Genomic DNA, 27,269 nt, shown 5'->3' on the forward strand with positions numbered 1-27,269 from the left:
CTTATGCTTCTTGGGCTGAGTATTGGGGCCTGATGTCCCCAATGGTTGGGGGGGGGGGGGAGGGGGGAGGGGGAGGGCACGGCTCCCGAGGTAGGTGGTGCGGGAGCAGCGGGGGGAGGGGGATACGAGGTGGTCATAGCCACAGGATGCAGGGGCTCATATTTTCTCTTAGCCTCAGTGTAGGTCAGTCAGTCCAGGGTCTTGTATTCCACAATTTTCCTCTCTTTCTGTAGAATCGTGCAGTCTGGTGAGCAAGTGAATGATGCTCTCCGCAGTTGACACAGGTGGGAGGCAGGGAATGTGGAGTATTGGGACGTGTTGGGTATCCACAATATCGACATGTGACGCAGGAAGTACAGAGAGAAGACATATGGCTGAACTTTCAGCACTTAAAGCACCGCATCTGATAAGGGATATACTGCTTTACGTCACAGCGGTAGACCATCACCTTGACCTTCTCGGGCAATGTGTCACCCTTGAAGGCCAAGATGAAGGCACCGGTGGCAACCTGATTATCCCTCCGACCCCAATTGACGTCCTGGGCAAAATAAACACCTCACCATTCTAAATTGATGCACAGCTTGTCGTCAGACAGCAAAAGAAGGTCCCTGTGGAATATAATACAATGGATCATATTTAAGCTCTTATGGGGTGTGATGGTAACAGAAACATCCCCCAACTTGTCATAAGTGAGTAATGCCCATGACTGGGCAGAGGATGCTGTTTTTATCAAGACTGCATTTTGGACAAGTCCTCCACCTCCCCAAACTTGTCATCCAAATGCTCCCAGGCCTCATGGACATGAAAGATTCCCCATCAACTCTCGTACATACAAGGTACCAGGGCAAATAAGCTTCAGTGCCATCCATGGCCTGGCATTCCTCCCATGGTGTGGTCAGGGAGGGGAACGATTTGAGGTCATATTTCTTAGCACTGAAGTTAGACTTTGCCTGCTTAGAGACTACTGGCAGCGGACAACCAACAAGAGATGATGTACTACGCTCATGGAGTGTCATCTGCCCTGATGCCACCCACTCCGACCAGTGGCTCTCCCCACAGGCACCACCCAGCCTCAGCAAAGGCCACCTGGCAGGATGGCCATTGCCGGGAGTCCTGATGCCTCAGGGAGATGGGCATCTACTTCATGGCATACGTGGGGAGTTAACGGCGGAGGCATCAACAGAGTGATGCATGTGTTGTCAGGGGGCTACAACGAACAGGGTAAATGGCGTTCCCACAACAATGGACTGGCTACCGTGCTGGATATGAGGTGCAAAGAATTCCATGGTCCTCGTTGGCGCAGAAAACGACACTGCATAGTGGGTGGAGGAAAATCCGTGCAGGAAGATGTCCTCACTCAAGAGATGGAGGATGAGCGGGACTGCAATGCCACGACAAGAAAGTGGGCTAAAGATATCAATGCACAATGGACACGATGCACCATGTAAAACAACCTTCCCCAATTGGCTTGCTCTTCGGGAAAATTTTGAAAAATGGAGGTCAAACCCTACAGGGGACCATCACATTAACACTTACCGTGCGGCTGCCGTAATATTACGTCGCGGGTGGAAACGAAGAAAATGCGGCCGCCATAATATTACGTCCCGCCGCATTTCACAATGTTTTAGTGTTTCAAACGCATTGTTAGCATTCCCGCTACAACCTGTAGGTCCTGTAATGCTTGTAGTTCATCATATTAGTGCTAGACTGCAGCACCTAGTGAGGTAATGCGATATATCCATATATATTTCTGAACGAATTCACGTGTGTTTTTCACGCGTATGTTACACGTTCTGTGGTGTCCTGTCGTTTGTTTACCGTTGATTTTGGCGCTAGTATGTTGGTTTTAGCTTGTTGATCTTCTTTTTACTCACAATGGCGAGTGATGAGGATGCAAAACTTCAAAAAATGATTGAAGAAGTACTTGCTGAACCTACTGATGATGATTTTTCGGATTTCGATAGTGACAGTGATTACAAAATGCCGGAAAATAACAATAGTCCAGGTAAGTCTAACATCTTACTAAATCGATGCAGAACAAGACAGTTCATGTTGCGATTTGTTCTGTTATGTTCTGTATTATTTCAGACACAGATTTGTCGTCAGATGAAGGTGAGCCACCGCCTGTGTTCCCCCCCACTCATAATCGAAAGGGGCCAAGAATGAGTGACATTTCATAGGATGACTGGACTATAGTGGATCAAACACCAAACATTTTGTTATTTACAGGGTCTCGTGGTGTGCTAAATAATGTAGGACTTGGTCAGTCTAGTGAATATTTAGATTTTTTTTTCTTGTTTTATAAATGACAGGGTTATTTCAATTATGAAGGAACAAACAAACCTCTATGCTAGACAGAAGCTGGCCACACTGAGAGCACAAAACAAATTAGGGCCCAGTTCTAGATTCAAGCAGTGGAGGACGCTAACAATTGCTGAAACAAAGACGTTTCTGGTTATTATCCTCCACATGTCAATCAGTGAGAGGCCAAGTATGGCCAGTCACTGGTGTAGTGATCCAGTGGTTAGCTGCAATTTTTGCCCCAATATTATGCCAAGGGACAGATTTCTGAATATTTTGTCTATGTTCCACATAAATGACAATTCAAAGCAAAACAAGAAAGGTGAAGTAGACTTTGATGCCCTTCATAAGGTCAGGCCTCTTCTGGATGATTTGGTAAGGAATTTCAAAGAAAGTTAATACATTCTTGCAGAATCCAAAACTGGGTACATATACAACTTTGAAGTTTACCACGGAAGGGACGATAAACTGGACAACAGTGCTTCTGCAGTGGTAAAGCGATTGCTCGGCTCACTCCAAGGTAAGGGCCATACTGTATATGTTGACAGATTTTACACCAGTGTTCAGCTAGCCGAAGAACTGGCTAGAGCCAACACTGGTCTTGTAGGGACTGTAATGCCAAACAGAAAAGGATTGCCCAAGACTCTCAAAGAGGGTAAACTCAAAAAGGGTGAACAAATATTTCGCCGCAAGAACGATGTGCTAGCATTGCGATGAAAGACAAGAGGGATGTGTGGATGATAAGTACCAGGCACACATCCTCAATATTTCCTGTTGCTACAAGAGAAGGCAATGAGAAGTTGAACCCAGTGGCAGTGCTGGATTACAACAAACATAAAGCTGGTGTAGACCTTTTTGATCAGCGTCTTTCATATGGAGCACTTGATCACAAAACAGTGAAGTGGTGGAGAAAGCTTGCCTTCCACTGTATATTTATGGCAGTGTCCAATGGTTGTATTTTGCACAATTGCATCAATGAGAAGAAACTGAGCACTCCTAAGTTTATAGAGGAGGTCTGCACTGCATCAGTGTTACAGAGAGGAGAGAGAATTGAGGATTCTCATGGATCTGCAACGATTGCTCGATTGTCACAGAAACATTTTCCAAACCGTGTGGAAATGGCAGAAGGGAAGAAGAAAGCACAAAGACGTTGTGTAGTGTGTAGTGGAAAACAAAAGAACATTACTGGGAAAGCTGGGAGGAAAGATACTTCTTATGAGTGCAGTGAGTGTATTGTAGGTTTGTGTGTCGCCCCGTGCTTCAAGCTTTATCACACTGTGGTTCACTATGCAAAATAGCTTATGTGTATGTAGCTATGCTTTATGTGCAAATGGTATAACAAATGTCATTTCAGTGTCAAATGATCACTTTCCAAAATTTATTTCTTCTTTAAATTGAATAAAGTAGTAAAAATAAATTTTTGACAAATATTTATTTTCGCAAAATTGAGGAGAAATCCGCATCACTTCTTGGAAACAGTATATGCCCCATACACATGACTGTTAACTCATGTAAAGTTGAAACCTTAAAGTTTTAAACCATACCTGTAGTTTTTATGTACCTCTAACTAAACATCCTTTACAGCTATTTAAAGTCTGTTGAAAATAGAAAAAAATCAGCCAGCACACAGGAAGTGGCATGCAGTTAAGGGCTTAGCATGGTAAGGCCGAAAGGTGTGAGACTCCTTTTCCTCGCCTCTTACGACAGGCAGGAATACCTAGGGCCGGACCCACAAGGGAATACAAGAGAGGAATTCATGGCAAATGCTGATACTATTCAGCTTACAAACGGAATGAAAAATATATGTGATGGGTATTAAGGAAATGGTGATGACAACATAAGTGAAATATCTGTAACTAGCTACTTAATATACTTCCTGAATTCAGCATAATAATAACAATAATAATTAAAAATAATAATAATAATAGGAACAGGCTAAACTTGATGATGAAAGTAATGAAGAAATTCAGCCCTAATTAACAACTAATGGGAATCCTGCCTTCCTCTGATGTATGATCTATCAACAAGGGAAAGAAACAAAAGCCTTAAGAAGTACAGCAGAAAGAAAACATCATTATACAGGAAAATGAAGTACAGCTTCAGCAAAAATGTAAAGGACTAAAAATCTCTTCAGACTCCAGATAGCTAGGAGTGTATGAGTTCTTCAGACTCATCCTTTACATTTTATGAATTCTGAAGTCCACGAAAATATCCTTCTCTTCAATCACAACCATGCATCTTAAAATGCTAGAAGTAAAGACTCCAGTTCACTTTTGTAATGTAGTTTCTGTGCTAATGATGTGTTTCAACATCTGGCACAACATATTCCACAGCCTTCAATGGAATACCTACCAGCTTTCAAAGAATGTTACCAAGTTCTTAATATAATATTTCATGTTGTTTTATCACAAATGGGTATGCTTTATCTATATTAATCCAAGGAGTGTAATCATAGGAACAGATTCTTGGAACACTTTGTAAAATAGCTACATCACTTTTACTCAGTAACTACTGACAACAGTTTTAGTTCAGTAGAGGATTTAACTGTTTACCATTAAATTAGGTAGTGTGATGTTCTTAAAGGTATAAGAATCCATTTTTCTTGGGTGCCAGTTTCTTCGTTCATCACTTGAAGCGGTACCAGTCAGTTCATTTTGTTGTTTTCGTGTGTGAAGTTCAGTTAAATTACTATATATTTAATTTTGAGTATATAATTTCTCTAACTGGAATATGAATTAAAATGTTTGAAATACTTATTTCATTTTAATCAAATAAATTTCTATAAATATTCATTTTTGCAATGAGAATACAACACACTTAAAAATATTGCACCGTATGTTAGTTATTCCTTTGAAGGTCAAGTTGTCTATAGTTTTGGCAATAAAAACATTCTGTTATGTTGCCTCACATATGTTTTTGTATTTCACTAGCTTTCTGTGTTAGTTGTGTCTTTGAAGATCAAAGTGTCGAGAGTTTTGACAGCAGTCTCTGGATTGCAAGTAGAGAAGAGCAAGTAAAAGTCCTACAATGGAGCTGTATGAGTACAGAAGTTGCGCGATCACACAAAAATGAAGAAACCAAGACTTTAATGGAACAATTACACTGAATTTTCATCAAGACCATCGATCTTAAAGGTAAATAAAAATTATGTGGCACTTTCTGTTCTCAAATATCTTTTAAATCACTGCAATACACCTATTACAATTACAATCGAAGTTTGAATTATTTAGCACTCAAGAACAGTATCAGAAGCATTTCAGCACATCAGAGTCCAATAATACCTCTCTTAGTCTGTCATACTAGCGTAGTTGCCAATCACAATCAAGTAATTCATAAGAGAGTTAAACTTTGTGTACATATGTATTAAAGTTGAAAAAATATAGTAGGAAAGTTCTTGTACAATGTAAATACTTTTGGATTAAAGGAGACCTTTCACCAAAAAGCAAAAGTGTTGAATTGTCGATAGGCACACACAAAAGAAAGAAACTTGCTAGGTTTCGAAATTACAATCTTGAGGCTTACCCAAAATTAGTGCTGTATCAATGGAACATGCTCCATTCCAGATCATTTTCTTTTGATCTTTCAAGATATTTTCGATCCAGAGAAAAATCTTGCTGGATGCCCTTTATGAATGAATCTGCTATAGGTTTCAGTAAGGCACTGAACTAAAAGCCTTCATAAAATCTACACTGTCGGGCATTAAAATTGTAACACCATGAAAATAGAATGCAACAACTAATTGGCACAAAATGTCCTATATGCTTTAGCATTTCAGCACTACCACCTGAAGTAAATAGGTTACGTCATCTGCATTCTGTACATGTTGTGGTTGTTGTTTTTGTTGTTGTAGTTGTTGTTGTTGTGGTCTACAGTCCAGAGACTGGTTTGATGCAGCTCTCCATGCTACTCCACCCTGTGTAAACTTCTTCATCTCAAAGTACCTAGTGCAACCTACATCCTTCTGAATCTGCTTACTGTATTCATCTCTTGGTACCCTCCTATGATTTTTACCCTCCACCTGCCCTCCAGTACTAAATTGCTGATCCCTTGATGCCTCAGAACATGTCCTACCAACCGGACCCTTCTTCTTGTCAAGTTGTGCCACAAACTCCTCTTCTCCCCAATCCTATTCAATACCTCCTCATTAGTTAAGTGATCTACCCATCTAATCTTCAGCATTCTTCTATAGCACCACATTTCAAAAGCTTGTATTCTCTTCTTGTCTAAACTATTTATCATCCATGTGGGCTACACTCCATACAAATACTTTCAGCAAGGACTTCCTGACACTTAAATCTACACTCGATGTTAACACATTTCTCTTCTTCAGAAATGCTTTCCTTGCCATTGCCAGTCTACATTTTATATCCTCTCTACTTTGACCATCGTCAGTTATTTTGCTCCCCAAATAACAAAACTCGTCTACTATTTAAGTGTCTCATTGCCTAACCTAATTTCCACAGCATCACCTGATTTAATTTGACTACATTCCCTTATCCTCGTTTTGCTAGATAAGAAAAGATTATGCAGTTTGTTTCCCATTCAGAAATCAAATTCAAGTGTTGGTTGTTTGTGAGAAGATTGTGTTTTCCTTACTTAAGAAGAAGAAATGTGTACCAGTACGCGCTAAAATTCAAAAGTGGCATGATCTTGACCAATCCAACCGAGGCTGCAATTTATCATATTGCTGGCCGCATTAGCAGTACTTCCACAATTGTCATGCAAATATGGAATCAATAGGTTCAGGAGGACCATATTCAACACCACACAGGATCTTAGTGGCCCTATGGGATTAGCACCTGAGAGGATAAAGGTACCATTAGCTCAGCCATGTAGGACTGTACAATCACATTACCCATCTTGAGTCAGGAAACAGGCTTGTTTGCCACAAGACTAGTATTCACAAACAGTGTGATGACTTATAGAGCACTATGGACTGTCAGCATGGGGTCCATTATTGCAGCAACAGGAAAATATCTGAGCATGGATTGCCAAGAGACTGGCATGGCAGCACTTGCCAACCACTATAACTTATAAAAGTCAGGCAAAGAGTAGAAGCAGCATGGAATGACACATCCAGATCTCTCATCCAATGCGAGTTCCACCTGAAGCCCAGTTCGGTTAGAGTTGTCATTGCTGCCAGAGGTTGTAGCTCTGTGTACTAAATTTCACATCATGTACACCCTCAAATCATCTACAAAGTTAATTACATACATACAATAAGTAAACTTTTGCTATTAGCTGTCCTTCCTGGTGTTGCCATTCTAATGGCCAGCAAAGCAGATACACTTTTTCACATCTTCTATCCATGGTTCCTAGAATATAAGTGTCAAGACTGGGTTTCACATTTCAATGTTAGCATCTCAGATATATCATACAAACATACATTTCAACTGAAGCCCTTACTGTAGCAACTATATACTTTAGTTCTGGTCATTATGATACATGGTTGTGATTATAAGTTAATGGTGAAAATTTTGTACTGAGGTACTAGAATTACTGAAGCTTTGGCCACATCAATAATAGTGGAGTCCATAAAACACATGGGGGTGGGGGGTGAATGGTGACGGATCTGTGCTACAGCTGAAATGAAATGTATTCAAGCACTGCAGTTAAAACAAACTAAGTTTATCAAATTAATAATGATGCAGTTCCTATTCAGTATACATATTCATTCAACTACTCTGTAAAGATATTCAAAATATCATCATTCATAAGTCTTTTTCAATCCAGTGTGCTGTGTATAGCAACTCATTTTAGACTGTGATGCCCAAAACCAGTCACAGAGTAAATAAATATTCATTTTAGTTGCAACTCTGTCTGTACCTTTTTGCATCTTAATCACAACTGTCCACAATCTTTTTCCTACTAATTGTAGGCCATTGAAAAATTCTGACTGATGCTTATCCAAATATCTCTCGGTGAAGACGAGTGTGAATGACTGTCTTGCAAAACTGTCCACTTAACCCAGCAACAGAAATAAGATGTAACTTCCTGGCAGATTAAACCTGTGCACCAGACCAGGCCTCAAACCTGGGACCTTTGCCTTTCATTGTAAGAGCTCTAGTGACTGAGCTACCCATGCCCAAGTCATGCCTTACCCTCACATCTTTACTTCCGCCAGTGTCTCTTTTCCTACCTTGCAAACTTCACAGAAGTTCTCTTGCCTACCTTGTGAGGCCTGTAAACTGGCTGGGTTGGATGGAGGCAATGGAATACGTACTACTTCCAGTAAAGCCCACCAAACAAGGTGGCATAGTTATTACCACAATGGACTCACTTTCAGGTGGACAACAGTTTGTATCCCCCATCTGGCCTTCCAGATATAGGTTTCCCATGATTTCCCTAAAGTTATTCAGGTTATGTTGGGATAGTTCCTTTGATAGGGCACTGCCAATTTCTTTTCCCATCCTCCCCTATTCTGAGCTTGTGCAGTCTCTAATGACTTCATTGTCAAAGGGATGTTAAACACTAATCTTACATTCAGTAAAACACTAAAATGTTCAAACCAATCTTTGTGTTAATGACAACTTTACTAAGCAAACGCAAGAGAAAACAAATTGCTGGTTACAATGGTCAACAAAATTTTTGTTACAACGAGTATGAATGGTGTCGTCCACACAATTGCACGAAAGGTTATGCTAACATTCTTCTTTGACCAATATGCCCCCCTTCTGATTCACTTCCTGCAGCACAGGACAACAGTGAATTCCCAGTGTTACTCGCAAACCTTGACCACCCTTCGCCAAGCGATCAAATCAAAATGACCAGGCAATCTCTCCTGTGGGGTCATTCTACTCCATGACAATGCAAAGCCTCCTACGGCCAACACAGTCGTGGCACTCCTGCAGAAATTCAAATGGGAGATTCTTGGCCACCCTCCATACAGTACGGACCTCTCTCCCTGTGATTACACCATTTTTGGTCCCCTTAAAAAGGCTCTGAGTGGCAAACGATTCACCTCAGACAACCTCGTCCAACTGTACATGCAGAACTGCTAAACATCACAGCCCTAGGAATTTTATGAGACAGCCATTCACCACCTTGTGTCACAGTGGGATAAGTGTCTCAACAACCAGGTCAATACTTCTAATATACAGGTACTGGTTTCTGCAATTATGCCTCTGGCTCGTTTCTTTTTGAACGGCCCTTATAGATTCTGGTCATGAGTGTTTATTGTGTTAGTCATGTTAGTTACTAATTTCTACATGTCGTGTAGTGTTAATGCATTTAGTGGAAAATAAACTCTGTAAGGGTGCCAATGATTCAAAAGGAATGCTACAGAAGGGTCGGTACAAGCTTGTGGAACTGTCTGTAGATCCTTCTTGTGACATAGCTGGGTACACAAAGTGGGAATTCCTCTGTCTTCTCAGTTCACAGACAATAAAAATATTATTTCAGATGTAAGGCTGGCAACAAGAATGAGAACTAGGAACATCACACATGCTTTATTGCCTTATACTACATTCTGAGAGGCTGGTTAAAAGAATCACAACATATGTCCTTTGCTGTTCCCGTAATTTGGAGAGAACTAACAGAACACAGAACAGACTGCTGTTTTTGTCTGCCAAAAATAGAACAGACGGCTGCTCTTGTCTACCAAAAATATATGTAACCACCTCACAGACAAGGAAAACTGGGAAACATCCTAATATACGACCTGCTATTGCTCTGTATGTCACAGTGAAGAACTGCTGATACCTGTTCCTCATAAGCATATAACAGTGAATATAGACAAATACAGTAAAGGAGATATGTATGACGACCCAAGGCTACTGGGAACTAAATGTGCCACACTTTTTGTCTCAGGGGGGATCTAAAAAATCTTGTTCATGACTTAAATTTGTCAAAGCAACAGCTGAACTTACAGTTTCAAAATTTGAAAGGATGGAATTTTCTTCTCTGTGATATAAAAGTGAATGTTTATGTGACATCCATGGTACTTTTCTGAATCTACATCTGCATATGTATTCTGCAAGCCACCGTATGGTGTGTGGTGACGAGTACACGGTAGCACTACTTGTCATTTCCTTTCTTATTTCACATGTACACTGAGCAAGGGAAAAACAGCTGTCTATGTGCCTCCTTATGAGACCTAATTTCCTGTATCTTATCTTCATGGTCTCCACGCGAAATGTTACGTTGCTGGCAGCAGGATCATTCTGCAGCCAGTTTCAAATGCCGATTCTCTAAATTTTCTCAACAGTGTTCCTCAAAAAGAAAGTCGCCTTCTCTCCAGGGATTCCCATTTGAGTTCTCAAACAATCTCCATAATATTCACATGTTATTCAAGCCTACCTTCAAACAAATCTACCCACCCCACTTCTGAATTTCTTCAATGTATTCCTTTAATTCGACCTGGTGGGCATCCGAAACACTCGAGCAGTACCCAAGAATAGGCCGCACTAGCATCTTATATGCAGTCTCATTTACAGATCAACCACTCTTTCCTAAAAATCTCCCAATAAGCCAACCATTTGTATTTGCCTTCCCAACCACACTCCTCACATGGCCATCCTATTTCATATCGCTCTGTAACGTTATGCCCAGATATCTAAATGACGTGACTGTCTAAAGCAGAACACTATCAATGCTGTATCCAAACAATACAAGTTTGTTTTTCCTACTTATCTGCATTGACTTACACTTCTACATCTAGAAACAGCTGCCATTCATCACACTACATAGAAATTTTGCCTAGGTTATCTTGTATCATCCTACAGCCACTCATCTTTGACATCTTCCCACACACCACAGCACCATCAACAAACAACCGCAGATTCCTGCCCACTAGATCATTTGTGTGTATAGAAAATACAAGCAGTTCTATCACACTTCCCTTGGGCACAACAGGCGATACTGTTGTCTCTGACAAACTTTTGGTCTCTAGCAAATATATTATATTCGAATTTAGGATATGTTCTATAATTATGCATCAAACTGAAGTTAAGAATATTGGTCTGTAATTCTGTACAATTCTTTTAAACAGGAGTCACCTGCACTTTTCTCCAGTCACTTGGGACTTTGCCCTGGGCAAGAGATTCGCGATAAATGCAAGCTAAGTAAGGGCCCAAAGCTGTAGAGTTCCCATTGTAAAACCATATAGGGCTTTGATCCGGACCTGGTGTCTTGTTTCCAATTCTCTCAGTTGTTTCTCTATGTCAGGGATACTTATTACTATATCGTCCCAATGGGACTCGGTGCCACGATATGTTTCTATGATCCTCCAGCATGAATGATTTCTTAAACGCAGAATTTAAAACTTCGGCTTTTGTACTTCAACTGCTATACCTGACTAGTCAATGAGTAACTGGATGGAAGCCTTAGACTCGCTTAATGGTTTTAGAAAGGACCCTAATTTTCTTGGGTTCTTAGCCAGTTCTTTTGCTAAGGTATGATGGTGGTAGTTGCATGCTTCATGCATACATCTTTCCACAGACACGCAAATCTCTACTGTCATCATTTGCACATTCTCTCTTGAATCAAGAGTGCAATAGCTCTTGCTTTCTCTGCATGTTCCGAATTTGTGCCATAGGGTGGTGGGGTTTCAATTTCCGGGTTGTGTGGCGTGGACTGGGTGGTTTTTTAGGTTAGATGGCCTCGGGCAAGTCCAGAAAGGGCAACAGCCTCAAAGGGTGCGGGGCAAAGTCAGGGCATGCAGGGACCACGTAGCAATCGGTATTGTAATTGTAAACTGTCAAAGCCGCATTGGTAAAGTACCGAAACTTCAAGTGCTGATAGAAAGCACCAAAGCGGGAATCGTTAGAGGTACGGAAAGCTGGTTGAAGCCAGAGATAAACTTTGCCGAAATTTTTACAAAGGCACAGACGGTGTTTAGAAAGGATAGACTGCATGCAACCAGTGGTGGCGTGTTTGTCGCTGTTAGTAGTAGTTTATCCTGTAGTGAAATAGAAGTGGATAGTTCCTGTGAGTTATTATGGGTGGAGGTTATACTCAACAACCGAGCTAGGTTAATAATTGGCTCCTTTTACTGACCTCCCGACTCAGCAGCATTAGTGGCAGAACAACTGAGAGAAAATCTGGAATACATTTCACATAAATTTCCTCAGCATGTTATAGTCTTAGGTGGGGATTTCAATTTACCAGATATAGACTGGGACACTCAGATGTTTAGGACGGGTGGTAGGGACAGAACATCGAGTGACATTATACTGAGTGCACTATCCGAAAATTACCTCGAGCAATTAAACAGAGAACAGACTCATGGAGATAACATCTTGGACCTACTGATAAGAAACAGACCCAAACTTTTCGACTCTGTAAGTGCAGAACAGGGAATCAGTGATCATAAGGCTGTTGCAGCATCCCTGAATATGGAAGTAAATAGGAATATTAAAAAAGGGAGGAAGGTTTATCTGTTTAGCAAGAGTAATAGGAGGCAGATTTCCGTCTACCTAACAGATGAAAACGAAAATTTCTTTTCTGACACTGACAATGTTGAGTGTTTATGGAAAAAGTTCAAAGCAATCGTAAAATGCGTTTTAGACAGGTACGTGCCGAATAAAACTGTGAGGGATGGGAAAAACCCACAACAAAGTTAGGAAACTACTGCGAAAGCAAACAGAGATTCACTGCAAATTTAAACGCAGCCAAAACCTCTCAGACAAACAGAAGCTAAATGATGTCAAAGTTAGCGTAAGGAGCACTACGTGTGAAGCGTTCAGTGAATTCGAAAGTAAAATTCTATGTACCAACTTAACAGAAAATCCTAGGAAGTTCTGGTCTTAGGTTAAATCAGTAAGTGGATCGAAACAGCATATCAAGACACTCTGGGTTATAATGGCATTGAAACAGAGGATGACACACATACAGCTGAAATACTAAACACATTTTTCCAAAGCTGCTTCACAGAGGAAAACCGCACTGCAGTTCCTTCTCTAAATCCTCGCACGAACGAAAAAATGGCTGACATTGAAATAAGTGTCCAAAGAATAGAAAAGCAGCTGAAATCACTCAACATAGGAAAGTCCACTGGACCTGACGGGATACCAATTCGGTTCTACACAGAGTACGCGAAAGAACTTGCCCCCCTTCTAACAGCCATGTACCGCAAGTCTCTAGAGGAACGGAAGGTTCCAAATGATTGGAAAAGAGCACATGTAGTTCCAGTTTTCAAGAAGGGTCGTCGAGCAGATGCACAAAACTATGGGCCTATATCTCTGACATCGATCCGTCGTAGAATTTTAGAACACATTTTTTGCTCGCATATCATGTCATTTCTGGAAACCCAGAATCTACTCTGTAGGAATCAACATGGATTCCGGAAACAGCGATCGTGTGAGACCCAACTCGCTTTATTTGTTCATGAGACCCAGAAAATATTAGATACAGGTTCCCAGGTAGATGCCATTTTCCTTGACTTCCGGAAGGCGTTCGATACAGTTCCGGACTGTCGCCTGATAAACAAAGTAAGAGCCTACAGAATATCAGACCAACTGTGTGGCTGGATTGAAGAGTTTTTAGCAAACAGAATACAGCATTTTGTTCTCAATGGAGAGACGTCTACAGACATTAAAGTAACCTCTGGCGTGCCACAGGGGAGTGTTATGGGACCATTGCTTTTCACAATATATAAATGACCTAGTAGATAGCATCAGAAATTCCATGCGGCTTTTTGCGGATGATGCTGTAGTATACAGAGAAGTTGCAGCATTAGAAAATTGCAGTGAAATGCAGGAAGATCTGCAGCGGATAGGCACTTGGTGCAGGGAGTAGCAACTGACCCTTAACATAGACAAATGTAATGTATTGCGAATACATAGAAAGAAGGATCCTTTATTGTATGATTATATGATAGCAGAACAAACACTGCTAGCACTTACTTCTGTAAAATATCTGGGAGTATGCATATGGAACAATTTAAAGTGGAATGATCATATAAAATTAATTGTTGGTAAGGTGGGTGCCAGGTTGAGATTCATTGGGAGAGTACTTAGAAAATGTAGTCCATCACAAAGGAGGTAGCTTACAAAACACTCATTCAACGTATACTTGAGTATTGCTCATCAGTGTGGGATCCGTACCAGGTCGGGTTGACAGAGGAGATAGAGAAGATCCAAAGAAGAGTGGCGCGTTTCATCACAGGGTTATTTGGTAAGCATGATAGCATTACAGAGATGTTTAACGAACTCAAGTGGCAGACTCTGCAAGAGAGGCATTCTGCATCGCGGTGTAGCTTGCTGTCCAGGCTTCGAGAGGGTGCGTTTCTGGATGAGGTATCGAATATATTGCTTCCCCCCATTTATACCTCCCAAGGATATCACGAATGTAAAATTAGAGAGATTCAAGCGCGCACAGAGGCTTTCCAGCAGTTGTTCTTCCCGCGAACCATACGCGACTGGAACAGGAAAGGGAGGTAATGACAGTGGCACGTAAAGTGCCCTCTGCCACACACCGTTGGGTGGCTTGCCGAGTATAAATATAGATGTAGATGTTAACCCATGGTGGGTATTTTCTGTCCTTAATCCATCTACTAGGTACGTACTTCTCCAGAGCACTAATTACAATTTGTTTAAACTTCGCCCACTATTTCCCTCTGTCTCTCATAGTGGAACTGAACAAATCTAATTCACTGTCTAAGTGAGATGCTAACAACTGCTGATCTGCTCTTTCTAGCAGAAACATTCTCCTAGCCTTCTTGACAGGTTTATTAACTTCCATAACCACAGTTGTTATGATAACATCAAAATCACGAATCCCCATTTCTATACTGATGCTATCGATAAGGTCCGGTCTCTTTGTAGCTACAAGGTCAAAGATATTTCCATTGAGTGTGAGCTGCAAATCTAGATGCTCAATACAGTTTTTGGAGAACATGTTCAAAAGCACTTCGCAAAACTGACTGAGTGCATCCCTTGCATGGAGCATACAAAGAATGATTGTTCAACTGCCTCTGTGCATGCTGTAATTAATCTAATCCTCTCTGCACAGTCCCTATATGAGTGATACATGGGGGATTGTAGTATACTCAGACATCCCAGTCTATACTCAGTAGGTCAAACTCACCTCCAACTGGTATTGCATGATCTCAGCATCTACACGCCACTGACTGTAGACTTTCTTCGAACAACATTTCGGCAAGGAAGATGACACAGTTGTTTGTAATGATGTTGAGTCCGTTACGAAGATTCTTGGCCATGATTTAGATGTAAATGAGTGGTGCTTGTTCACAGATTCCAGCAAAGTTAGTGAGAAAGCACAACTTCTCCACATTTCCTTCTGTTCTGATTGTTCATGCAGTTAATCTGAAGGAAACAAATAAGACCTTTAAAATGCTACTCACACTTATCCAGTATGAGAAATATGAATGACATAGGTGTGGAGATCTCAAGGTAACTGCAATTCCTCTCGACATGCAGGCTGGTGTGAGTTGGCCCTTACAGACAGAAAAACTACTATTATGAGTTACATAGCCTGCTTAGAATGAACTATTGGCTGGACAGATGAGTTCCCTCCAAAAATGTATACCTAGCTATGGGTCTTAATAAAAACTTTGTGAAAACTATGGACAAAATGTCATGGGGATTTACATGTTTGTGAGACAAATTTCCAAGGATAGGCGAAGTGAAAATAAACGAAGGAATATTTGTAGGACCACATAAAAGGGAGTTAATGTCTCATGAGCATTTCCTAGAAAATGACACGGCTATCTTTCACAAGTGTCTGCTACAACTTTTCAGACAACCACAGGGTAGAGAACTACCTCGATATTTTACAAGAACTACTGAGATCACACAACCATACAGGATGTAACATGTCACTCAAATGACATTTCTTGAATAGTCACAACCTTGGCACCGTTAGTGATGGACATAGAGAATGGTTTCACTGAGACATTTCTCAAATGTAAAAGCAAATGGAGTACCACAATGTTGTACAACTATGCTGGTCCTAGTGATGTTTCTAAGGCAAAGTATCACAGGAAATCAAGATGGAAATACTTTTAGGTATGATTCTTTACTTTCCTTTACTCTTATGCTACTCATTTCTTTGATCCCTTCACGAGCTGACATTTTTTTGCTGTTTGCACTTAGAAATCTTATGGTGAGTGTGTCTCTTTTGGCAGATTACATGAAAACTGAACTGGTACAGAATGAATTTAGGGACAATTATCTTCAATGAGTAGTGTACAGGATATCCATAAAAGAGTATCCCAGTTTCAATGAATATAACAATTTAATTTAGACTACACTACTGACTAAAAATCATAAACAATACCGTAGGTAAACCAACCTAGTTTTTCTTAAAAATCTTCAATACATACACCTTTAGTTACATGGCATGCATCCAACCTAACATCCAATTCTTCCCACACCTTGGTGAACAAGTCTAATGTAATGGAAGCAATAGCTTCTTCAATTTTGTGTCTCAGCTCTGGCAAATCATTACAAAGCCTATCCAGGTAAGCCAACCCCCCCCCTCCCCCCCCTCGTTGCAGTAGCTTCACGAAAAAAAAATTGGCTGTACACTTGACTTTGGGATACAGCACAGAAAACATTCAATTTTGGGGAATCTGTTTGACATTGTGCAAGTTCATAAGGCTATTCTGACATCCAGTTACAAACATTAAGGATATTTACCTTCTCACTTAGATGAAAAGCTGTCTCCCACTGAACACCATGCAATCAAGAAATTCATCTTCCCACCGCAACACTTCACTCGGAAAGCAGGAAAATTACAAAGCAGTACTCATGCATGCACTTATCTAAAATTGTCTGAATTACTCTTTAATTTTAACCTTGAATCAATACTCTACAACACTTACAGCTGATACTATTAAATTTCTAGCTGGGACATTTTTACGGGCATCCTGCATATTCTTCTTGCTATTGAGAAAAAATATTTTTTGTGTAACAGTGTTACCTGAGTTGACAGCATGAAATATTCATCATCTCTGAGGACAAAGCTATGGAGTATCAATTAAAACTTAAAGGTGCTGCATGACATTTTTAGACATATATATGCTGAGCAACCATGTGAGAGATGCGAAAGACCCACCATGGTTCACAACAATGTCAGAAAATAGCAATGAAAGCAAGGAGAGCTTAATCACAAACTATAGCAAAGACAAAGCCTTGTTGTCAAATGAACCACAAATTCAAAATGTGCATCAGGAGAGCACTGTGAGAAGTGTTCAATGAATTTGCAAGTAAGACTTGAACAATCAATCCAATACATAATCCTAAGATGTTAAGGCCTTAGGCAAAGCAATTATCACATCAAAATCATCTATTCCATCGCTTAATGATCATACTGGCGCCAAAACAAATGATGACAGAGAGAAAGCTGAAATACTAGATTTGTTCTTCCAGAATTATTTCACCACAAATATTGAAATGGTAAAAATTAAGTTAAATCTTCGTGAAGTAGAAAATCCATTAAAATCAGTCAACAGAGCCTTGATGTGTGCAACACCGATACAGATTATGCAAAAGATCTTGTTCCCTGTCTTAGTTTTCTGGGTGGAGTAACGAAGGATTCAAAGTGACTGCAAAAAAGTGCAAATTATTTAGGTTTTCAAGAAGGATCATCCGTGACACATAATTGCAGGTCTTTATTGTTGACACCAACTCGTTGTGAAATCATGCAGCACATTTTACACTGATGTATTATGATCTCCACATAAATCAATATAGTTTATTATGTTTTTTATATTATGATGATAACCATCTCAAATGAAACCCAAGAAAGATGTAGGTCTGTGGTTTCCATTTGAGAAAACAGGAACAAGGGAGAAGTTAAATATTACTTGGAGAAGGCAATAATTACACCAATACAGTACTCCAAAATTACTGGGAGTAAAGTTGGACAGTAGTCTCACATTCAAACATCAGTGCCAGGAAGTTATCTGGAACATCATCATACATAAACTCACTGCCACTACCTATGGCCGACAGTCAAATGTGTTCTGTACATTTGCCATGGCCTTATGCTTCTCTACAGCAAAATACACAGCACCTGTCTAGCAAAACTCCACAAATGCCAAATAGGTGGATACAGCATAAATGAAACTAGATGCATTGCGGCTATCTGCCTTTAGCCAAAATTTATCAAATTATGGGTTTAGCATCATCTGATATCTGCAGAAATTGAGAAAATAAAGCAGGAAATCAATGCCAGGCACCCCCTTTTCGGAAAGTGCACGGAAACCTAAACTGAAGATGGGAAAGGGGGGGGGGGGGGGGAAGGAGAGCTTCATGCACAATGTCAGCAGTAGCTGAAACTGTCTGAAAAGAGCTATGGCAAAATTCATTAATTGAAAAGGTTGGGGAGCAAGTCAAGGAGGTGCCTGCCACAAGATTTCATCTGTCATATGAGGCAGGGAAGGCACTTCACTGATTGAGGACAGGAGTGTCAACAATGCAAGATGAACCTTAGGAAGTAGTGCTCCATGAATGTAGAAGAGTTCTGTGAATGTGATAAGCAGCAGGTCCCATAATTATCTTCTGGTCTGCAAAAACCTGCCTGAACCTTGCACCGCAGAAGACCTATATGTACTGAATAATAAGACCATAAGCTCATGATCCATCTAATAGAAAATCAGTCATGTATAGCAGAATTTTGTTATTATTTTTGTTATTTTCAATTACTGCATTGTATTTTTAATTCTTGTATTTTATTTTTATTATTTTGTGTTATCTAAGTCCTGGACACATAAAATAAGCAAATAAATTTGGGTTCCAACACAGCACACAAACTGTTTACCTGTGAAATCCTATGTGCTACACCTAGCGGCACACAGATTGATACTGTGTTCCTGAACTTCCAAAAGGTCTTTGATACTGTTCCACACTATTACTTAGTGAATAAAATATGAACTTACTGAACATCAGACCAGGTTTTTGACTGAATTCATGACTTCCTAGCAGACAGAACTACATGCCATTCTTAACACAATACCAGACAACTGCAGCAATCAAGTTGATGCTTAGTGCACAATCTGGTGGCTGAACTTCAATATAAATAAATGTAACACATTGTATATGAATAGCCTTAATAATTCAGCTACATCTATACCTATACTCTTTGAGGTGCATGGCAGAGGGTATGTTCCATGGTACCAGTTATCACAGTTTCTTCCTATTCTATTCACGCATGGAGCATAAGAAGAACGATTGTTCAACTGCCTTTGTACATGCTGTAATTAATCTAATCTTCTCTGCACTGCTCCTATATGAGTGATATATGGGGAACTGTAGTATACCCCTAGAGTCATCATTTAAAACCGGTTCTTAACACTTCGTAAGTATGCTTTCTCAAGATAGTTTACGTCCTTCTGGCAGCTCAGTTTCTTCAGTATTTCTGTGACATTCTCCCATGGATCAAACAAACCCTTCCCCATACACCTTCAATATCCTCTTTTACTCCCATTTTGTACAGGTCCCACACATTTGAGCACTATTCTAGAAAGGATCACGCAAGTCATTTGCAAGCAGTCACCTTCGTAGCCTGATTGCATGACTACAGTATTGTACCCACAAACCGAAGTCTACCAACTGCTTTACCCATGATTGAGTCTATGAGATCATTCCATTTCATATCCCTACACGTGTTACAGCAATGTATCATTATGGGCAATTCCAACAGTAACTCGATATTATTGTCATGGGATACTATGATTTTTGGTTCCGTAGGTGCACACTTTTACATTTCTGAATAAGTTGCCAAACTTAGTACCAATCTGAAATCTTGTTACGAAACTGACAGGATAATTATGAAGCTTCTGTAACACAGTACTTCACTATAGACAACTGCGCCACCTGCAAAAAGTCTGAAGTTAGCATAGATATTGTCTGCAAGGTCATTAACATACAACACGAGTAGCAAGGGTCTCATCACATTTCCCTGTGGCACACCCAAAATTACTTCTTCATGTGACAATGATTCCCCATCCAAGATAACATGCTGCACCCTCCCTATCAAAAAATCCTCAATCCTGTTGCAAATTTCGCTTGATACCCTGTATGATAGTACTTTTGACAGGTTGTGTGCACTTGCTTTTCAGAAATCAAGAAATAGTGCAACTGTCTTGACCTGAACCTCTCAGTATGTCCTGTGGGAAAAGTATGAATTGAATTTCGGATGGTCACCATTTTCAAAATCTATGCTAGTTGGCATGGAGGAGGTCATTCTGTTCAAGAGACCTCATTATATCTGAGTTCGGAATATATTCTAATATATTCTGCAGGAAAGCAATGTTAAGGGTATTGGATGGTAGTTACGTGGGTCACTTCTATTACCCTTCTGGTAAACGGGTGTGACCTGTGATTTCTTCCAACTACTGGGCACAGTTTTGTATTTGACGGGCCGACAATAGACTGCAGTTAGAAGAGGGGCTAACTTGGCTGCACACTCATTATAGAATCTGATAGGTATTCCATCGAGCCCTGGACCTTTGCTCAACTTTAATGATTTCATTCTTTCTCAACATCACTAACACTGACATTTATTTTACTCATCTTTCCAGTGGTTCAAGGATTAAATTGGGGCAATTCTCCTTGATTTTCCTTTGCAAAAGAACATTTGAAAACAGAGTTATGCATTTCAGATTTTGCTTTGCTACCCTTAATTTCATGTCCTGTGTTATTTGCGAGTGACTCGACACTTAACTTTGGTACCACTCACGGCCTTTACAGTGACCTGAATTTTCCTGGCTTCTGTGGAAGATCATTTAATAATATTCTGCTACGGTAGTCATTAAGGTGTCATGCATTACTTTCTTGACAGCCAAACATGTTTCTTTCAGCATCCATCTATAGTCCTATGCTTTGTTTAACGCCTATTGAGCTGTACTCTCTGTTTCTTTAGTAGTTCCTTTACACTGACTGCATACCAAGGACGGTATCTCCCATTACGAACTATTCTACTGCATACACATCTAACCAGTGCATGGTCAAGTATTCTTTTAAACTCGAGCCATAGTTTCTCTATATGCTCCTGCCCTGTGCTGAACATTTCAAGTTGCGCATCAAGATATGACACAAAAGCTTCTTTTATCCCGTATATTACACATATATATCTTTTTACTTGTTTCAGTTGCCCTTTGTACTTTGGTGATCGTTATCACAATGGTGTATGGTCACAGATAGCAGTTTCAATGCTGACATCCTTAAAGGGGTCAGACCTATCTGTTGCCATTAGATCCAATATCTTACCATAATGAGTGGGGTTCTGAACTATCTATTCTAGGTAGTTTTCTGAGAGGGCATTTAATAATGCTACACACGATGTCCTGTCACTGCTATCAGTTTCAGGTTTTGACCAGTTTTCTGTACCTAGTATTATGAGAGCTTCATTGGTTTTCTTGAGCAGAGGTCTTAAGTTGGTCACCACATTATTTTGTTATAGTAGCGCCAACATCACTATAAAGAAAAAGAAGCGAAAGATGGTTAAATTATGACCTTCTCTGTTAAAAAAGGCATTGCAACCAATGGTGAATATGGAAGAACAAAGCATAAATCCCCACTGTCAGTCATTAACACAGGTAGCTTGTAGATGACCGAACGAATAACATGGCTCCCTTAGCAAATGTGCCATTAAGAATATAACAAGCATAACTAGGGATACTCTTTAAGAAAACTGTACATTGTGGTGTAAACCAACATTGACTCATATTATGCTATTTAAACAAAAAAATTTAACTAAGAAAATGGAGGCTCATGAAAGGATAGCTTCTCATTAAACCCAACCATGATGTTATGCCAAGGTTAGGTGCAACACGTGTTCCTATCTTTCATAAAGAAATTAATTGAAATGCCATCAACACCAAGTGCATAATATAGAGTGAATGAAATGCATACTTGCAATAAATATAAAATAACAGTGAAGGTAAGAGATGAACATAGCTAAATGTTATACCTGACATTTCAGAAGTATCAGAGAAGCACCAAATGGTATATGGAGAGGGAATATTTTTGGGTTTTGAAATGTATGGAACACATTACACATCTAGAAGCCAGCAATTACAGACCAAAGGTTTCATAAAATTGAATATAATATTTACAAAGTGACACTATCTTAATTTCTGATGAATACTTCATCTTATGTACATGTAAAACTCTGGAAAATGTAAAGTTTTGAGAAGGAGTGAATCGTATATAGTAACCCCATACATTACAATTTATGTTATGTCTACCATGTATTCATTCAAGTGCAACTGAATTACCATCATCTATTAGGCCTGCCACGTTAACACACAGATAATGTTCATCACAAACATTTATACCTGACTTTATCACGGAGTTATGTATGCATTCACGTTTTACTGCAGTGCACTGTTCCTCCGTATTATTGCTGCCCACTCTCTTCAGAGATTGTTTAGCATCATCAGTCACTAATTGTACTGAAGTACCACTGGCACAGTTTGGTGACATCTGTTCCTCTGACTGAGTTATTTTCTCTCCATCCTGACCAGGTGATACCACAAAATTATCTTTGGTTTCCATACTGATAGTTGGTATTTAGCTTCACATCAAAAGCCAAATTTTTGATCAACTGCTTTTCTTTGTGGTGGTGTCTCTGTATGGATAAAAAAGAACTATGAAGACATGTCAAAAGCAGTCTTAACTGAAATGCATGTGTGCCTTTTAGTTAAGCACAACAAAAACAAGAACATTTTAAATGTAAACATAAATACACACATCAAACAAAGTTTTGCATCACCTCGGTTCTGAGAGTTCCAGAAGCTGTACAGAAAATTGGAATAAAGATCAACATAAACATCATTTCTGCCTTTCTACTGCTCATGAAACTCACACACTGCACATTATACCACCATACAGCAAGACTTTCAGTCCAGATTGCTGTAAACAACAGTACCTCTAATACCCAGAAACACGTCCTCTTGCACTGATGAACACCTGTATTCATCGTGGCATACTATCCACAAGTTCATCAAAGCACTGTTGGTTCAGATCATCCCACTCCTCAACAGCGATTCGGTGTAGATCCCTCAAAGTGGTTGGTGGGTCACATCATCCATAAACAGCCTTTTTCAATCCATCCCAGGCAAGTTCGATAGGGTTCATATCTGGATAACATGCTGGCCACTCTAGTCGAGCGATGTCGTTATCATGAAGGAAGTCACTCCCAAGATGTGCACGATGGGGTCATGAATTGTCGTCCATGAAGATGAATGCCTCTCCAATATGTTGCCAATATGGTTGTACTATCGGTCGGATGATGGCATTTACATATCATACACACCAACAGCGGCGTATGTTGGCTCCATATAATGCCATCCTAAAACAGCAGGGAACTTCCACCTTGCTGCACTTGCTGGACAGTGTGTCTAAGGCGTTCAGCCTGATCAGGTTGCCTCCAAACCCGTCTCCAACGAGTGTCTGGTTGAAGGCATAGGCAACACTCATCGATGAAGAGAACACAATGCCTTCCTGAACGGTCCATTCAGCATGTTGTTGGGCTCATCTATACCGCACTGCATGGTGTTGTGGTTGCAAAGATGGACCTCGCCATGGACATCGGAAGTGAAGCTGCGCATCATGCAGCCTATGGTGCAGCATAATTTGAGTCATAAAATGACATCCTGTGGCTGCATGAAAAGCATTATTCAACATGGTGGCATTGCTGTCAGGGTTCCTCTGAGCCATAATCCGTAGGTAGCAGTCATCCACTGCAATAGCAGCCCTTGGGCAGCCTGAGTGAGACATGTCATTAACAGTTCCTGGACACTTCCCTTATCGAGAGCCCTTCCTGGCACAACATAACAATGAGGACACGATCGAACCCCGGTATTGACCATCTAGGCATGGTTGAACTACAGACAACATGAGCTGTGTACCTACTTCCTGGTGGAATGATTGGAACTGATCAGCTGTCGGACCCCTCTGTGTAATTGGCACTGCTCATGCACAGTTGTTTACATCTTTGGACGGGTTTAGTGACATCTCTGAGCAGTCAAAGGGACTGTGTCTGTGATACAATATACACAGTCAATGTCTACCTTCAGGAGTTCTGGGAATTGGGATGATGCAAAACTTTTTTTGATGTGTGTATATGACATTCGTAAAACAAATACAATTCAGTTACATAAATGCTGAAAGGCCAGGTTATTGGTACGCGCCACCATGTCTCATACATCAAGAACATGAAACTACCATATAAGCAGCAAGGATATATGAGTTTCTTTGTAAGCTAAAACAGCCATAGCAATGTCACGAAACAGGCATGCAGCGATGTTGAAAAATATGTGTAGTATATAAAATGGAGTATAGGTTGCTGAGAAAAATGTCACTGACTGAATGGAAAATGACTATTATGGGAATTTGTAATCAATATTCACCCAAAACTTCTAGTAGTACCTCAAAAATAACAAATACAAAACCTGTACTAATTTTGTTTGCATCCCTGATTGTGAACTTGGGTCACACTTACATTAAATCAAAGCATTTGCAACTATGAGAATTTTGGTTTGCAAACATGGAATATGAAAATAATTCTTTGTGCCTTTTTACACAACTCTTTATCTGTTTACTCGCATAGTATGATCGTCCCAGTGAACCTGTGTTGCTATACTTATCGTATTTGCTTATTTCCCTCAATATATGCACTGGGTGCTGCTTTGACTCATTCTGAGGAATCCACAATATACAAATGACATTTTCAGTCCACATTACAACTAGCCCTCGTCATTTAACATGGCATAATAAAACAAAACGTCATGTTAACCCTCTGCAGTAAACATAAAAACAATTAGTGTGTGGCTGCAAAATGGGTAAAACATGACATTCTACACTTATCATATAAATATGTCCATCGAAACGTTCTAGAAATAGTGTAATAAATTAAAACACGTGTTCCTCTTTTCCCTTTGCAGTTTTATAAATAAAATTTATTTCGGACTTTACAACAACCAAACATTTACCACATCAGTACCACTATCTTCAGTTGCTACTAAAACAAATTTTATAACTACCTTTCCCATTACTACACAAAGTTTATTTACAAACCGGCACATACAAACATCTCGCCATTATTTACATCAGTAGTATTTCATTTTCGCTGCAAAGATTTTCGCAGGTTGTAGTTCCCACATCATAGATCATGGTCTACTTTCAACACAGTGAGCTCAAACCGTCAGCATATTGAATGTCTGCGGGCGCGAATTCACGTATTCTCAATAATAGAAATACTGACGAGCAGTATTGATTACTCTAAAATATTCTCAGTATTGTCAATTCATAATGAACGTGCGAGGCCAAGTATTCACGGTTGACAATCTTGTTCTTTCAGGTGTTGATAGAGTTCGATGAACAAACCACACAGCGTTAGCGTCCACAGTGTATGTTTTCAATTCGCCTTCCAGCATATCTGCCTCAGATTCAATTTTGCAAGTAGTCTTTTAATATAAAAGTAATTTTAATAGGCCTATGCATGAGTGAAACATTGTATATGCCGCAATATGATGGCCAATGGAGGATTCTCTACGACCGTGCTTCCTTTATTAATTTTAAGACATAAAATAGTTTGGAAAAAGCGCTTCCACTTCGGAAAAGACGTTATATATCTACAACGACTAGCAGGAGGCCCGTGAAATGTATATCAGCTTCTCCAAATGAATATAAAACGTAAAAAAATACATTAATTGCTTGGATATATCCCTGCCTAGCTGATAAAATTGCTTCATAGGTTTCCATAGAATTTTGCTAATTGTGTTTGCTGATATTACAGCATTAAACTTCGAGCATTCTGATGACCTGCATGCCACAAGAAATCTCAAAGTTTCTCATAATCTCTCGTCGACTGCGAGTGACTCTCTCATTAAGGTATTTTGCTTCTCTGGTTTATCTCTGAACATTAATGACTTGCATAATGCAGGCATCATCGGCAAGTAATTTATAAAATCTTTTGAGTCTGTGGTTCTGCTTTCATGCAGTAAATTAACATCTAACCAGTCGCTTCTCATTTTCAACCATTTCCTCTTTTTCGTTGTTTTCTGTTGCTTGCAGGCAGTAGCTAATACAACTGCAGAACATGGTTTCTTTTGGGTGTTTGACATTTTAACCTTGTAACGTTTTAACCTTGTCAGCTGGCAATTTTTGTCAGTGTTGTCGATGATGATGTGAGGTTGCTTCTAAAATGGAAGGTTTGAAAAACTAGTACTGTCAATAAATAATGAACGTGAGCAGACCCCTTAATACATACAGAACTAAAGCACTATTCCCAGAGGCACTGGAAACTTATTGAAGTGTTGGCATAAGAGCCAACACTGTGTTGCTAGAGGAGGCCGAAATGCACGCGTTTAATTACACACAGACTGGCCTGAGGTCTGGAACAGGTCAGAGAAATAAGACTAGCAAAACAGGAGGTACTGGTAGAATACTTAACTTTAATCCACAACTGGTGAACATCTCTCGTTACTGTACATGCTTCACAATATGAATTATCAACTGCTATGGCGCCTTGCTAGGTCGTAGCAAATGACGTAGCTGAAGGCTATGCTAACTATCGTCTCGGCAAATGAGAGCGTATTTGTCAGTGAACCTTTCCTAGCAAAGTCGGCTGTACAACTGGGGCGAGTGCCAGTAAGTCTCTTTAGACCTGCCGTGTGGTGGCGCTTGGTCTGCAATCACTGACAGTGGCGACACGCGGGTCCGACGTATATTAACGGACCGCGGCCGATTTAAAGGCTACCACCTAGCAAGTGTGGTGGATGGCGGAGACACCACACTTATACTAACTGTCATGTCAGTTGGTACAACATTCAAATAAGTTACATGCCATTGAATTTAAGCTGGCTCAACAGGTAGTGAAAACTTATACATCCATACACCCATCTCCACATGAGCCAGCCAACAGGGGCATGGAAAACTCTACTGGCTCACTGTCGTGTATAATAGAAAAGTTACAATGTGTTTAACTTATTTGTCTCATGCGCTTCCATATTAGCCTCTAAGACCTTGAGATAGGAGGATATGTTCCCTTTCTGA

At 40.1% G+C, this 27,269-nt stretch overlaps 1 protein-coding gene across 3 annotated transcripts in view; it reads right to left on the reverse strand.

Annotated features, from left to right (window-relative positions):
* Positions 1-25,401, reverse strand: part of LOC124622001 (protein Abitram) — a 37,513-nt gene extending 12,112 nt beyond the window's left edge. Inside the window, exons 1-2 of one of the 3 annotated variants that reach the window (XM_047147550.1) lie at positions 25,256-25,401; positions 22,547-22,839 (exon numbers count right to left, since the gene is read on the reverse strand). In XM_047147550.1, coding sequence (XP_047003506.1) covers positions 22,547-22,766 — 220 coding nt within the window. In that variant the 5' untranslated portion in view covers positions 22,767-22,839; positions 25,256-25,401. The remainder of the gene's footprint in view (positions 1-22,546; positions 22,840-25,255) is intronic. The other 2 variants (XM_047147551.1, XM_047147552.1) reach the window with 2 other exon arrangements.
* Positions 25,402-27,269: the final 1,868 nt, after the last annotated feature.

The sequence above is a fragment of the Schistocerca americana genome, chromosome 7 (genome assembly GCF_021461395.2).
Source record: "Schistocerca americana isolate TAMUIC-IGC-003095 chromosome 7, iqSchAmer2.1, whole genome shotgun sequence".
NCBI lineage: Eukaryota > Metazoa > Arthropoda > Insecta > Orthoptera > Acrididae > Schistocerca > Schistocerca americana.